At 39.4% G+C, this 17,211-nt stretch overlaps 1 protein-coding gene across 1 annotated transcript in view; it reads left to right on the top strand.

The window, feature by feature from the left end:
* The window catches only part of LOC121525309 (ephrin-A5b-like), a 135,040-nt gene extending 127,733 nt beyond the window's left edge, over positions 1–7,307 (top strand). Inside the window, exon 5 of the mRNA XM_041811217.1 lies at positions 96–7,307. Within this exon, the coding sequence (XP_041667151.1) occupies positions 96–220 (125 nt within the window). The 3' untranslated portion in view covers positions 221–7,307. The remainder of the gene's footprint in view (positions 1–95) is intronic.
* Positions 7,308–17,211: the final 9,904 nt, after the last annotated feature.

Genomic DNA, 17,211 nt, shown 5'->3' with positions numbered 1-17,211 from the left:
AGTATTTGAGAACCAAGAATTACATAAACAGAGCACCTCATGAACAGTTGAACAGTTTTGCTTGTGAATGATAATCACTGTGTCTTTATTTTCAGATGGCATCAGTCACGAGTCTCCAGAGCCAGCTAGACGGAATGTGAACTCCGCTGGTCGACGCCAGACGTCAGTTCTTCTGCTCAGCTTCGCCCTCATCCTCCTGGCAGCCATCTTGTCTTTATAGCGCACAAGCCTGAGGATTCCTCCAGGAAAGGACTGTCCTGATTGGACTACAGGCCGCCCTACCCTGCAACCCCGCCCCCAGGAGCACTTTTATAAAACAAACACTGACAATCTCTCTAAAAAAGAGAGAGGAAGGGACTTCCATGCCGAAGCCTTCGTTGTTTTTGAATTGCCAACTTGTGTGACTTTGTCAGGTGCCGACGACCGAGGCGCCCTGAGGTGAAAGAGGCGGAGTCTCTTACCTGTTTGCCTCACTACCGTTCACAGTATGCAGATATTATACATTAACACATACATGTTTGACACAAACAACACAATCAGTACACGTTTTAGCTGTAATGTCAAAGAAGCACAGCGGAATCCCTTAAAAGTTTACAGACTTTTTACATTTTTTTGCGTTCAGGAAAACATCACGAATCCCACACATGAAACATTAAATCTCACGTCAGAGTGGAAGAGATTTCAAAGAAGATCCAGGAGCGACACATCACCCATGATCCAACGAAAAAGGAGACGGATGTCGTTGACTGTTTCCAAAGGCGCTGGGGTTAGGGGGGCAGGCCTTTGATGACTTAACCTTCCTCTCAGGTTAAAAAGGAGTGGGATGCGTCGTCTCAGACTGCAGAGGAGCGTCGTCAAGAGTAAAAAGAAAATCTAAAGAAGCACTCATCTTTTAGTGATCGCTAGAGGAGGTTTAATGATCGATTAATGTGTTTGTTTTTTAATAAATCACGTAATTCAATTGTAGCAGCCAACACGGGTGTACAGTAAAATATTTGAACGGAGCGTAGAAGTGGATATTTGCCAGGCAAAATGTATTTTTTCCTATTTATTGTGAAGTCCTTGTGCTTTTTTTCTGTTCTGGTTTAGTCTGCAAGTACAGTAGAGCGGCAATAAAACAACTTACCCATTATGTTAGCTCATTTTACACAGTTTATTTCATACAATCATACAAAAACACTGAGTACAGCTTATATATCTGCTTGAAATGATTGCTGATGATGTTTTTTAATTGTTTTTAACAAAGTCCGGGAAGAAAAAAAAAGTCTGATGTGCTATAAGGGTGTAGAAATCGTAGAATGCTTGTGTTTCGAATCTGTCATTAAAATGTCACAGATGTAGTTTTACTATTACACTATTGCTTTTGTGAATCACTGTTAAAACACAACTATTGTATATAAAGAAAGAGGCAAATTTCCTACAGAGTTCAGGGATGTGTCCATGACTAACTTGAGGTAAAAAAAAAACAAAAAAGATGATTTTTTTTTTAAAGCAGCACAAGTGGCTGATTCAGTGACAGACTCACAGAGAAGTGTGATGGAAGAAGAGTGTAGGTGGGCAGAGGGATTCAGCAGCTCTTTTTGGTATCGACTACCGGGAGAGCTGGGATGCACAGAGCGAGGTGTCCTGTTCCCAGAAATTTCCAAAGTAGCCCTGAGAGGATAAAGAGGAGGAGATTTGTGGTGCTCCTGCTGTGATCAATAGTTGTGGACTTTTCCACAATGTTTATGCCAGCTAGAGCAAATCCAAATCTAGTATCGATAATTGGAGATACCAAAACCAAATTAAAATCTCTCCCCTAGTGTGCATTTAAAGGAGATGTTCCTGCTTGAGTGGCATGTCTACACATGAGTATGATCATGGTTGCTTGTTTGTGTTCTCTATTTCTATCCGTCCATACACACGTGTGTTGTGCAATCAGAGGAAACACTGCAGCTTCTCTCTCCTTAATCCTGCCATAAGCTAACGCGCACAGCATCCGTCCATAGCATTGAATGATCTGCTAGCCCTTTTTCCTGCTCTATAGATACATGCTGGGCCTTTTACTCATATCACTGAAGTGTGAAATTCACTCTTGAATGTATATAAATCTTTTTACTACATGACAGCTGACTTATAGCTCCTTCTTGATTCTGCATTTTATTTGTTGCTGACTTTATCTCAACTACCGTTCAACTTAAGTAGCCTAGAGGGAGCGAAGGAGAGCAGAACTGCCCCATATTTGGTACAGACAGAATTTGGATATGAAAATATGAATGATTAGCTGGCTGTTTTTTTATTTCTTACCCATCACGTTTGGCACTGACAGTTGAATGAAACCACAGCAGTGCTAATGTTGCTCCTGTTGCACCTGGAACTCATCGGCATGATAACAGTGTTGTGGCCACACTTAATAGCACGTTTCCACATAGCAGTTTGGCTCAAATTACTTGCATTTCCATTGTCAAAGTTATTTAAATTTATTCAACTTCACTGAAACCAAGAATCTGATTTCAAGAATGTCCTTGCCAAGACAGTAAGCAGCACATTTACATGACATTAAACCTGAAAAAATGTTCCCAAACACCACTCAACCAGATCCTGAGTCCAAGAGTAGAAATTTAAACATTTTCAACCTGATGAATCCTCTTCCTATGCCTTCGATATACTTTAAAAACATTCAAAGAGGCCCGCTCCCAAAACACAAATTTTTCCTGAAGCAGACTCCAGGCTGCAGCGTACCTGAAAGGTTGGTGTATTTTCTGGTAGATCCGTTTCCTGTTTGAAACGAGACTTAGAAATCCAGAGAAAACCTTGTAATTCAATTGGACTTCTCAATTTGTTTTTCTGTTTTTTGACAAAAAATTAAAAAAAATAATAATAATTGAGGAAAATGATATCATGTGACCAAATGGGAAAGGGGAACATTTCAAAATAAAGCCCTCATGTCAAAATTAAAAACTACATAGCAAACAACTGTGTTTTACTGGATAAAATATATGAATTATAATTGAAAATTAATTCATTAATATGAGTGTATAAGCCTGGTCTGTTTGAGGTTTTTACCCATCTAAACAGCAGGAATCGGTTTAAATTCATGATGGTATTGTTTGGTGAAAAGGTTTACTTACTGTGTACAAAATAAGTAAGTTAATAAAGGAATAATTATAGGAAAAACAAACAAAAAACAACAACAGGCTGAGGAGTTTATGGCTCACTATAGTTTCCCATTGTGTTATTAGATGGCCTGGATGGTTTAAGTAGCAAATTAAGTTTTTGGATAAAAAGTTCATAATTTGGGTGAAGATGGCCTTATGGTTGGGTCGTGCTCCATGTGCATGGGCAGCCCAGGTTCAGGTCCAGACTGTGGCTCTTGCACTGCAAGTCCTCACTCTCTCACCCCAGTTTCTGGCTCAGTCCACCGTTCTTAATTTCCAATAAATGCAAAAAGCCCAAAATTAGTCTTTGAGAAAAAGGAGAAAGTAAATGTTTAGGTGTCAATCAGGCTTATTTCTGTCAAAAATAAAAAATGGTATAAGAAGAGATTCTCTGGATTTCTGAGGCTCGTTGCAACCAGGAAATGGAACTGCTGGAAAATGCACTGACCCTGAAACTCAATTATCCCATTTCTAGGCACACCTTGGGAACAGAGTGGTGTTGGGAATTCAAGCTCTTTTCAATGATCCAGAAGATTTGGCTCAGCTCAGCAAGAACAGTTGTTTCTTTCAGCTCTCAAACGGCTCTTCATTGAGGTACCAGTTTGACCTGCCAAATTTAGCAATGTCATGACTTATGATTAATATTTGTGCTGGAATATTTCTCCAACTATGCTCAGTTTTTTTTAATTTATTAAATCAATCACATAACACACAGACCTACACAACATAATCATAATAATAATAATAATAATGATATAAAATGGCTCTCAAATGGGATCCGGATCTTCACGTAAAAGAGCCGGTTGTCTCACGAGTGACCCATCACTAGAAAAGAGGGCAAAAGTAAGTCTTGTAACACTGAGCTACAGAGAAAACGCTGCAGCCTTCAGTACCTTCAACATGAATAAAGTCACATGTAAAAATAAGGATATACCAATTATTTTATCCACGAGTGGTCAAATAAAATTAGACCAACTTGAAAATACACAGTACAATGATGACTTGGGACCTTAACACTGGAAAGGGAGCTAAAAAGAGAAAAGGAGAACATACCAGGTGACATAAACCAACACCTGCCAAATTTTCCTTATCACACAAAAATCTTAGGGATCTGGTGGGAAAATGGTGGTTTAAATTGAGCTGTTTGTGCTCTAACATGTCATTACGTCTGTGCAGAGAGTGCTGCACAGGAATAATCTAAAACATTCATACAGCAAGTTGATTTGTTTCAGGAAATATTGTTTCACTTCAGGGCAAAAATGATAATTTCATCTGAAAACGCTTTCTCCTCTGTTTTATTTCCTACCCACATTAAGAGTCCACTGTCACTGCAATCATCGCCTCCAGCCACGCCACGTTGAGAAAACCCAATCAGTTAGTTCTGTGGATACCGTGTATCCAACAATTAGCCTGTTGTAACATACAGTGTTAGATACTTTCTCTTTTTTCACTCCTCTTTTGAAGGGCAATTTAACTGACACATTAATATTCTTAGCAAGAAAAAAAGCTCACTGTTTGATATGAAAATAACGCTTTGTTTCATTTTATATGTCTTTTATATGAAACAAGAAAAATACAGGATCATCATTGCACCCTCTGTGTGTAAATGTACTTGTGTGTGACCATGCAGTGAGGTCGGTCGGGTTACAATCATGAATCAAAAAAGCCTGAAGACAGAACAGATGGATCTCCATTAGCAGGAATATATCTGCTTTTCTCTTATCGCCCCAAAGCCACTCTGGTTTATGTGTTGTTACATCCAGAATGTTATTTAGGATGCATGATGTGAAAGCTAATTCGTGGCTGATATCACAGTCCAACCGGGTTCATACTGTTTAACTGTGTTAACATGGCAGACATTTTCCTCTGACTTTAGGCTTTTTATAGGAAGTTCTGATGCTTTTATAATATCAAGTACATTTTTACCTCCCTGAATCTATAGTACTATTCACACAGGATTAGAATTATCTGTGTACTTTATCTTAAAATAAACTCAACTACTGTAGATAAGGGATATTAGGATTCACAAGATGTGAAGAGGATGTGCATTTACTATGCTAGGGCATACTTAGTGTTGGGTCGGGTTGGGAGTTTTTGGTTAACACTGTTTAAGTTTGTAGTTTGCAGCACATTTGGCACAGCCTTACTTCTAGTATACTGTAGCTAACTTTCTGATGGCTTGCTTAAATGTTGGCAAGCCTAGTTTAGTGTTAGCTAAGAATGCCTTTCCTGTCATAAAGAGTCCCACAAGCAAACAGTTTAGCTAGGGAGTGTTGAGTGCCAACAATAACCGCTGCCAACCACAACTGATATGTGTGGTCCAATGACGCTCTGGGTAACCACTTCTTTTTGTTTGCAACTTCACATGGCAAAGTTTAGCGCAGACATCTGCCAATTATTACTTGTTTGGGGTTTTTAAACATTTTAAAACCTAACGAGAGGGGTCTGGCTGCAGACCGCTAAATGTCAGACCACTGCTGTGAGACACCATCACTGTCAGAATGGGACGCAATTTGCCAGTACAACATTTTAGATGTTTTTTTTTTGTTTGTTTGTTTGTTTTTAATTTTAGATTAATTCACAACGTCTGGCACTTACATTCCTGAAATAACCACATTGCAAACATTATTGACTAAGCAGCGTTACATAAATAAAAAGAAAAAAGGCCCGATGTCTAACCTTAATTACGTATAGACCAATTTTAGAGGTAGCTATGCAAACTGTGGCTTGCTTGAGCTTTGTTAGCTTTAGCTGAAGCTAACATAGTTTTGCTAGCCGCGTAGTTAATGTTACTATGTAACCCAATGTAGCTATGTAAGCATAAGCTAATAAAGCTAAAGTGAGCCACAGTTCACATAACTACTTCTAAAATGGGTCTAGTTTTGGGAAATGTAGCATAAGCTAAGATAGTTAACATAGCTTATTTTGCTTTAGCTTTAGCTATGTAACCTACTTAGCTATGTTACCTACAGAGTTTCTAATACTGCTTCTTACCATTGCTGTGCTTGCTTACCATTGCTTATCATTGCTGTGTAGCTACCTATCCTATGTAGCCTACATAGCATTTGTAGCTATGTAAGCTTTAGTTAAATCTAACAAGCTAAAGTGAGCTACAGTTCCCATAACTACTACTAAAACAAGTCAAACTTAAGCAAAGGTAGCATAGGCTAACGAAGCTTTTTGCTTTTGTTATGTTACCTACAGAGATTATGTTTCTAATTCAGCTTCCTTACCTTTAGATTTACCTATGTAGCTTTATTACCTTTTTCAGCATACGTAGCATTTGTAACTTTGTTAGCCTTTCATCTAGCTACATTGCTACATTATCGGTGCAGCTGACGTATCTTGGTTACCTTTATCCTTAGCTTTATCAAACGTTTTGTAATCAGGTTTTGTAGTTTGTAGGTCAGGTTTTTAACTTTTGGTACCCTTACCCTTACCTTAACCCTTACCCTAAGGGTACATGGAAGTTTATTCTGATTTTATTTTTAAGTTAAAGCGTTTTTCTGTTCTGACAGATGGCGGTCTGAGATCTGCAGTCTGCAGCCGGACTGTCTTGACAACACATCGCCAACCAAAAAAAAGTCAGTTATTGAAAACATTGCTACCCTCCGCATACACACTGTAGAGTCCATTTTATAATTTACCTTAGCACCAGTTTCCCTTCTCTGCATCTTTTCCATTGAAAGAGAATCTGTAATTTAACAGAATTAACGTTCCTTTGATGAGCTAATGTCAGAAGAAAATGTCAGCCTTGTGGGAATGTTGTGGGCTAAAAGGAAGGTATTCTGGACTTTTGACTTCTGCACATGATTTCGGTACCATGAAGCCTGAAGCTAACACCACTGTGTCTCTGGTTTGCAGCGTCTGTTCATCCTCCTCTGTATGTTTAAAAGGATGTGTGTTTTTGTCTGTGCATCTCGCCTTGGGAAGGTTTTTGCTACTAAAGTCACAACTGTGTTTGCTTTTCCCAAACTAGACACGGATGTGCCACAAAACTGCACATTTCTTTGGTTTTGTAGTACCTGTACTTTGTGCCTATGAGCCCCATCCTCTCATGTACTCATCTAATCTAATCTAATGTCTGTTTCCTGCTCAATCTCTCACTAGAATTTTCTACAAAAAGGCCATTTCTTTGTAAATACACGTGTTGGAGCAGCTATGACTAACTAAAACAAACAACAAAAAAGATTTAATAAATATTTCTGTCGTTGTAAACAGCTGTGTCTGATTTGTTTTATTAATCATTATGTAAATGAGTGGCAGTTTGTGAAATTGAAAAGGACATCAAAGAGGCGTGAAGGCTTTGCCAGAGCAGCTCCAGCGAGCTCTGGATGTTTGTCTTGGTTGTCGCTCGACATAATCACAGAGGCTGAGTCTGGGGGAAGTGGCTGAACAGCTGTTTCTCTATAGACTGGAGGTAATTCACAGACTCAAGAAACAAAAACAGAAACAGCTTCAATTAATCTTGTGGGAATGTGCAGTTCTTCAGTGAGCCAAGCCAAGAAAACTCAGTCTCACACAATCTTTCGCTCTCCCTCCCCTCTCTTCTGCTTTTATTTCTCTCTTCCTATGTTTTTTCTCTGCAGCAACTTTACTACCTTTAACCAAATGACTGCAACAACTTTTAAGATGTCCTGTCTGAGGGTTTAGACCATACTGTCATAAACATGTAGGGAAATTTCCAGGAAAAGGTTAGAACACCGGATTCTGTGATCCATAGGAATGACCTGTTTTATCAGCAGTAATGAAGCTGACTGAACCGGAGTGTTCTGCTCAGGACCTCAGATTTGGCTTTGTTTGGTCTGTAGCTGTAAATTCTCAAAAGTGGAAAATACTGTCTTTGTACCTTTAACATTTATGGAGTAATAAGAATAAGATTTTAAATACCATAATGAAAGTATCCACACCTGATAGGGGGACTCTGTCCATTTTGGAACGGTAATTGCAACAATGTTGCACTTTCTTTTGGTTTGGTTTGCATTCACACTGCTTTTTGTTAAATGGACCAAACCGTCTGAACACTTACAACATCTATCCACTAGGGGCGCTGTCGTCACAAACAAATGGCGACCAAGAAGAGAAGCTGGTGTAGAAGAAGACGCAGCGGGGAAATTCAACTCCTTCCACCAGTCTTTTTTCCACATAAACAATGAAAAAAAAACACAGAATTTATGCCGTCTTGGGGTTTCTGCTCTTGCATTGGGGCATAAGGAGCAGCCAGCCAGACAGAAAGCTGTCCAACATGTCGTTCTTTACGCGAGACAAATAAATAAGCACTGACTACAGCGTGTTGCCATGGTTACACAGACGCCAAGCGAGGTACCGACATGTATTTGAGTGTATTAAATCACATATAAATCATTATATCATTACGCTTTATGCCACTTCCTATCTTTGGTTCACAAGTTGGTCTGCTTTGCTTTCACACCTCAAACGAACCGCACCAGGGTTCGGTTGGAAGAGGACCAAGACCCCCTGTTTTTAAGTGGACAAGAGTCCGCTTGTTCGGTCCGCATCACAGTTCGTGTGAGCTTTGACACCACTCCAAACGAATCGGACTATCCGGGAAAACGGACCAGAGTTCGTTTAAAGCGGACCAAACAGCTCTGGTGTGAATGCGCCCTTAGAGTTGGTATTTGTAGAATATTTAGAGAAACTCATTTTAGTATTCTTGAGATATTGAATTCACAAGCAAGGGATGAATATGAGGCCAGATGAACTTGCCTTCTGACCTGTGACCTCCTCAATCAAATCAGTTTATTCATAGGTCAGAGTTGACATTCTCTCCAAGCAGAGGAAATCCTCAAAGAAATCTTGAGGTATCATTTCAGAAGCAAGGGATGAACATGAGGCCCGTGATCTTGACCTTCCACTATGAGCTCCAAAATCAAATCCGTTCATCACAGAATCAGAATTGATAATTTGAGCAAAGTTTGAATTAACTTTTAAGTGTTTTATGATTATGATGTTTACAAGCAAGGGATGAACAGAGGCCCAGTAACCTCAATCTTTGAGCTCCATAATCTTATCAGACTGCACAGTGTCAGAGGGAGCATTTTTGCAAACTGGAAGAAAATTCCTGCTCTACAGTGTCCTTGATATATTATATTATATTATTAAGAAAAAATGACATAAGGCTTAAAAACCTCAACATCTGGGTGATGTCCTCAAAAATCAATTTGTTGTTGAATCAGAGGAGACCTATTGCAAAATTTAAAGAAAGCCCTTCAGAGCATTCTTGAGGTATCACATTCACAAGAATGGCAAGTACATATGGTGTAACAAGGGGACAGATGGAAAGACAATCTGAATAACACAGAGCCTTTGGCCCCTGGCAAGCAGGCATAAAATTATAAGAAAGTTGAAGCATTTAGGAACAAAAGCAACTCAGCTACAAAGAGGACGACCAAAAAATCACAGAGCAGGGTCAACGATTGCTAAGGTTCATGGTGTTTTAAAGTTGCCAATGTTCTGCTGATTCCATCACTGAAAAGTTCTAAACTTCCACTGGCATTAATGTAAGCACAAAAACTGTGTGGTAGGAGCTTCATGGAATAGGTTTCCATGGCCAAGCAGTTACATGCAAGCCTCGAATCACGAAGTCTCCTGCCAAATATAGGATGGAGTGGTGTAAAGCGCAACGACACTGGACTGTGTAGCAGTGGACACGTTTTCTATGGAGTGATGAGCCAGCTTTGGCAGTAAGATGGACGAGTCTGATTTTGGCAGATGCCCAGAGAATGTTACTTGCTGCACTGGATTTTGTCAACTGTGAAGTTTGGTGGAGAAGAGATAATGGTATGGGGCTGTTTTTCAGGGTTTGGGCTAGACCCCTTGTCTCAAGTGAAGGGCAATCTGAATACTTCAGCATACCAAGACGATTTGAACAATGCTATCCTTCCAACTTTGTGGCAACAGTTTGGGGAAGACCCTTTTCTATTCTAACATGACTGTGCCCCAGTGCACAAAGGAAGGGGTATAGAGACATGAGTTTATGATTGCGGTTTGGAAGAACTTGACTAACTTGCACAGAGCCCTGACCTTAACCCCACTGAACACCTTTGGGATGAACTGGAATGGAGATTGTGAGCCAGGCCAACATTAGTGCCTGACCTCATAAATGCTCTACAGAATGAGCGGGCCCAAATTCCCACAAAACCACCCCAAAATCTTGTAGAAATCCTTCAAAGAAGAGTGGAGGCCATTCTAGCTGCTGAAAGGGGTCCATGTATTTGAATACACTGTCATTACAGTCCCTGTAATGGTCAGACAGCTGAAAACTTTTGTCCATTTAGTGTAATTCAGCTTTGATATTCTTAGACCTGCCATGTATAGAAATCAAACACTAAACGTCTTATGTGCTGCCATGGTGACCACAGAAACACGTTCCCTCTGACATTTAAAGAGTTTTACAATGTTTTTAACTGATGCACCTGCAGTTCATAGTCAGATGTTTTGACCTTTTGAGCTCTCTTCTTCTATTGTTATGGAAAATCACAGATTTAAATGTCTAACTCCGGTCTGCCACTCTGCACGAAACAACTAAGAATTCTTCAGGAAACTTTTCAGGATCTGGCATGGAGTTTACTGAGAATCTGAGTCCTTTAACCCTGAACTGTCCCTATTATTTTGGCTGCTTCTTCTACTTGTTTCATGTTGACAGAAGTTGGATTGTGGGAATGTCTCAAACTGGACTTCCCACTGATAGCAACTCTTCTGTTATCTGTGTTTTGGGTCCGAGGGAAATGTAGCTGTCAGACACTTCCACTTCCTGTCTGCTGATTTTATGGCCTCTTCTTGATACATGATGTCTATTAAACCTTTAAAAACATGGGGCAGAAATAAACATGTAATCAGTATTTTTCGCTTCATCCTGCAGGGTGCAATCAGTGTTTAAGACTGGAGAATTACTCAGAATTAAACTCTTACAGAAAGATTACGGAGGATAATTCAAGGAAGTTGTTTACAGTGTGAGGATAAACCACAGCCACACTCACTGTATCTGTTCAACTGTTGGATTGATCTACTTAAGGCTGCAAAAGCTGCAGATTATCATCATGTAATCCTTACATCTCATCCCTGAATGTAAGTCACATTTCCTGGAATTAAGAAAATCTGCTCAGTTCTACAAGTTTCATTTTATTTATATAAAATTTGGAGGCATTTAAAACCTGAAAAGGCAAGATCCTGATGTGAAATCATGATGTCTACTTGCAGCTAATTATCTGTTTATTCCTCCATTGTCTGCACTACATTTACAGACAAATTTATACTGACTTAAATTTTGCAGACAACGATAACCCGAATAAATACAAAATGCAGTTTTTAAATGATGCTTTAATTTAGTGGGAAAAAAAGCCATCCAAACCTATTGGCCCTATGTTAGTCTGGATGTCTTTTCCCCTAAATTAATGAAATCATCATTTAAAAATACTTTTGCAGCTTTTTGTAATTACTCGGATTGTTTATGTCTAATCTTAAATGTTACAATATTACAGTCATTTAGCAGATGCTTTTGTCCAAAGCGACTTACATCTGGGACAGGTGTTCCTGGCATTAAGGACCTTGCTCAGTGTCTCACACTGGACACTCATTGTGCTATGACAGGGATTCAAACCCCCAATCTGCTGTAACATAGTCAGCAATGTAAACCACTGAGCTATCCAGCCACAAAATGTGCTGGATGATCTGAAACACTTAAATGGGACAAATATGCAAAAAAATAAAAATAGGAAAGGGATGAATAATTTTTCCAAGCGGTACAAAAGACACCCCTCATCGGATGATATCAGCACAAGACCTCATACATGCTCTCATTTCTCAACAAGAGCAAATCTCTGAAGCAAGACAGTTATTGAGGTAGTTTGATGTTTAAGTGAATTTCCGGATACTTTATGTCCTAAAATCATCTTTAATTCAAAAAGAAAAACTACACAAGGGAGGAAATGCCAAATCTGACCAATAACACAACCAGGAAAGTAGATGAAAACTCTTAAGCTCTAATAAGAAGAGGACCATGCTAGATTTGCCAAGTAGGACAAAAGCTGCATGGCAAAGGAAGGGAGGGCCTCCTTTTTTCCCAACCTGTGTCCGTTTACTTGTTGTCATGGTTAGCGTTTCACATACAGATGTGATTAATTTAGTTAAAGCCTCTAAACCTGAGCCCACACACACTCACAGCCTCTTTGTACTGACATGGAGGGGGGAAACTGAATCCAGCCTGAAAGTCAAGTGACGATGAGTGGTTCCAGCTCTGCTTTCAGTCATAAAAGGGATAGTTCAGATTATTTTGAATTGGGGTCGTATGAGGATAATATGGACTTTGCTACTGGTGTTTGGGGTAATGTGTCAAAAAGTAATCAGTTAATAGCACTCAGGTCATTTAAGAGCTATATGTGTTTTTGTCCTATAAGAAAAGTGTTATGTTTTATAAAATGAATGCATTACTGAAAAAAATCACATCTTTGCAATTTACTACAGAAAATGGAAAATTCAAAAGAATCTGCACAGTTTCTTTCTCTCTGGGCTGGTATCTTTGCACCATTGGAAGTGGCTTAGCTTTATGGGCTTGGCTTTTACATAGCTGCTTTGTGAGCTTAAGTTCAGCTCTGTCAGCTACCTTTTCTACGTGGCTTACGCAACTTACAGAGCTACATTTGTAAGCTACACTGGTTAGAGTGTTTTCATGGAGGACGAGCTCTTCTCCTCGTAAGCAGATATTTACACAGCTTTATTAAACATTTTCTAAATAGGTGTTGCAGGTTTAGGTTTTGACATTTAGTATCCTATCCCAGCCCTTAACCCTTACCCAAACAAAAGATTGAAGTCTGAGCCAATTTTATTTCACAGTTTTAGAATGTATTTCCATTCTGAGATATACGACATCTCAAATGAGCAGTTGTGCGAGTGGCCTTTAGAAATAATAATCTTGCGTTCATGTTATTTACTTTTCATTTTATCCATCCATCCATGAATCATCCATTCCACTTACCCCATCTAGGTCTTTGGTGTTGGAGTTGATCCCAGTTGCTATTGGGGTAGGGACAGGATAAACCCATGGATTGACTGCCAGCCAGTCACATGAGCAACGCTTTCAACAGCAGGAACTCAGAACAGGAACCTTCTGAGGAACTGCTTTTTGGCCAGTGTTTAAATTTAGTTCTGGGGTAAATAAAATATATAAATCTACCCCTTGAAAGTACCTGCTCATGGGGTAGTGCTTTTCAAAGGCCAGGGCTGCAGGGCTGAATGATTCTGATTGGTAACGGCCTCACCTTATCTGCCTGTGACTCTCAGGTGACCAGCAAGATCATTCACATTCTAATAGTCAATATAGGCTTACATTAATCTTCTGTCCCAATCAGTTTTATAGCTGAAGTCTTTCAGAGGAGTGCAGAACAACAACCTCTGGATCCCCCTGTTTGGATCAAGCTTCGGAGAGCCTGTATGACTCATTACTAAAAAAACAAAATCTGACAGTTACACTTGGTCTGTTAAATATTAAGTCTTTGTCAACTATTTTTTTATGTGTTAAGGATGTCACAAAAGCATATTTGACTAACTTTCCCTTTGCATAATCTCCCCGGGACTTTAGGCCCGGTTGAAAAACAGACAACATTGGGCCAGACGTTAAGTTCCTGGAACTACAAATTCCCCATACGTTTGGTAAAAATAAACCTTAACAGTCACCAATCAATCAAACAAAATGTTTTGTTTTTTGGGATTGTGGGAGGAAAGGATCCAACTTGTGCACTGAGAGAACATGAAACAGAAAAGCCTTGTCCAGCATTTATCCCACATTTCGTTTTATGCTTATGCTATATGTAAAATGTTTTCTATGCTCTGTGTTGATGTTTTACAGTCCTTTCCTTTGGGAATATATATTTCTGTGAAATGTTTCTTTTTTTTATCACATCTTGCATGGCGTTCTCTACATCCTGGACTACAGGAGTGCAGCTGTCATTTTAAACAAGAGGCAATCTTAATAACCATTCGGCAAAGCTGTATTTGCTCGAAAGTCAACAGGTAATCTTCAACATACCTTTCTTTTAAATTCCAGTCAGCATTTATGGCAAAGTGGTCATCATAGATGCCTAAAGTATTTTGACACCCAGTGTAAAAGGAAAAGTTGAGTAGAGAAAAAGGTCAATGGATGGATGATAGATGTGGATTTTCATGATGTACTTATGAGCTCTAAAATAAAAAAGATCCAAAGCCTCTGAGGTCAAAATGAGCTCCAGAGTGAGCCGAGATCTCTGAACATCCTGCATACTTAACAGACTATTACCATTTTGACACCTTCTAATTCATAATCCTTCATTTCACTGATTAATTTTCCTGTCGTCTTCCTCTTAAGAACGTCTCTCGTGGCTCGTCTTAATTTGATCTCTCGGGGAGAGCCCCATGTAATATCTCCACTGTAATTCTCAACGCCTTCAACTCAAACTTTTATTCCTGTCTTCTTCAATTTAGCTGAAGGCTCAGGCAGATGGAATTGGCGGACGAGGCCGCAATAAATGAATCATTTTTGGGTAGAAAGAGACAGAGACGTTCCATCGGCAGCCAAACAATCGGGCCACCTCTTCAGAAGCGTTGACCTTCCACCTCATGGCGTGCAGCCTCAAACCCTGAGGACAAACCCATTTCAGAAATCATCATGGAAAATCATGTCTGCCGTGTGCACGGACACCAAGGGACAGGCTGTATTACTAAACTCCCCCATATTCCCATAATGGAGACCACACAATGGCAAGGCAGCCAATTCTCTGCCCTGCTGTTAAAATGAAGCCCTATTCAGTTTTATGTAGGCCATCTGTAAGTCTACTCAAACCTAAAAATAAAGAGCCAGTGGAAGCGAACATATTCCTCGCTCTCTGCTCTCGCTGTGGATGGCTCCGAGCTGAATGGGATCTCTGAAAGGGAAAGAGCCAAGCCAGAGAAAACACAGAGCACGGCACTATGATTGACTCAAGGCCGCTGGAATCGGCTAAATCTGTTATTCAGACACTCACAGGACTGTAGGGTAAAGCCCATACCTCAGAGAAAAATCAATATTTATAAAATGGGCTCTTCTACTGTTGCAGTACAGTATAGAACATTGTGACTGTTCATTACCAACTCCTCTCCATTATAAAGACACAATATTGTTTAGTTCTGTCTCTGTTGCTGCTTTCATGCATGCTTCCTGGAAAATTTCAAGAAAGTTTCAGTCTGCCTCTGTATTCTACCTTATTCACATATGTCCTTGATAGCATAGAGTTTTATCCAACAATTGCCAAGGAGGTCAAAAGAGGTCAGTTCGATCCTTCATCAAGAAGTGGAAGGAATATGGCACACGTGCAAGACTCTGCATACAACTGTTGCTCAGGTTCGTCACCATTCAAAGCTTTATGGGAGAATGGGTTTTGGAAAAAACTCAAATTAAATCTCGACTAGAGTTCATCAAAAGTCATGTGGAAGAAAGTTCTTTGGTCAGATGAGACCAAAATGGAGCTTTTTGGCCATCAGACAAATCGCTATGATTGGTGTATACCAAGCACTGCACATGACTACTAACACACCATTCCCACTGGGAAGCACAGTTGTGGCAGCATCATGCTGTGGGGATGCTACTCAGCAGCTGGCACTGGAAGGCTTGTAAAGATGGGAGGATAAAATGAGTGCAACAAAACATAGGAAAAACCTAGAGGACAATCTTAGTTAGTCTGTAAGAGAACTACAACCTGGGAGAAGATTTATTTTCCAGCAAGACAATGACTGAAAGCAAACAGCAAAAGCTACGCAGAAATAGACAAATAGACAAAATGGTGAATATCCCGGAGCTGCCCAGTCAGAGCCCAGACCTTAATCCAGTAGGGAAATTGTTGTTTGACTCAAAGAGGGCTGTTCACACCGAATTCCTGACAGTGCTTGAACAGTTTGGCAAGAAAGATAGTAGAGATGCACAATATTATCGGTCTGGTATCGGCAGATTTCAAAATTTCTGCTGCTATTTACATCAAAATTTGCCTGTGTATTTCAGCATATATCAACTGTAAAGTTTGTCCATATATACTAATAAATTAGTGGAGTTTTAGGCTGAACCAACAGACCTATGTCAGTTGAGGTCTTTTCTTTATTTATCCTCATTCTTTAAATTTTAAAGTATTTTTTAAGGACTAAAGTTTGTTTCCTTGACCAACCTCAAACCTTAAAGTGTGTCCAAAAGAACTGAAAGTTCTTGTCCGAAAAGTACATTTATATCCAAATCAATATCGGTATCAGCTAAAATAAATCTGTAAATATCGGCTCGTCAGATATCGGCAACCCAAAAAGATAGATCAAAATTGCAGTGTCTACATGTACGAGCCCAATTGAGACCTATCTATACAAAGGTGCCAAAGGTGCATCTAGTAAATACTGATTTGAAGGGATGAATATTTATGCAGTCACTAATTTTAAATCACATATTTTCCTTTAATTGACATTACTCTGTAGAAATCTGTTTCCACGCTGACATTAAAGATGTTTTCTTGTTTTCATTTTGTAGAAAAAAGACAAATTATATCCATGTTTAATTTATAAAATAAGTAACAGTATAAAATATGCTACCAGCCATGCACCATATAAGTGGCATCTTCCTTTTAATGTCTAAAAATGTACACAACTTAGATTACCACAGGGAATTTGGGGTTTTTAGCACAAGAATAAGGTGAGTAAAATGTCCCTTTTGCCATCCAGGTTGGATCAGGACCAGGTGGGACTGTGGTCAATGTTGAAAAGTGAAGCTGGAGCAGAAGTGGAAAAATTGCACTTTAACACGGCTGCAAAAACCTGGTAAATCACATGAATGTATTGTCAAGAATGTAATTTTTAAACAAGAAATAAACATGTTTACGGTCTGTTTCAAAAAAAGGAATGTGGTTTAAATTGCTTATTTTTTTAGCACATACTATGGGCTTGTCTCTCTTTCTAATTCATCTACTTTAATATTTTGAACAATAAGAGGCATTCATAATAGTGTGGCTGGCCTGTCTTAGGTACTGGCACAGTACAGGAGGATTAAGACCACCTCAGTTTCAGCTCTGTCTGA

Source organism: Cheilinus undulatus, linkage group 17 (genome assembly GCF_018320785.1).
Source record: "Cheilinus undulatus linkage group 17, ASM1832078v1, whole genome shotgun sequence".
NCBI classification, from domain to species: Eukaryota; Metazoa; Chordata; class Actinopteri; order Labriformes; family Labridae; genus Cheilinus; species Cheilinus undulatus.
Note: the sequence above shows the minus strand (reverse complement) of the source record. Positions and strands in the feature narration are given on the sequence as shown.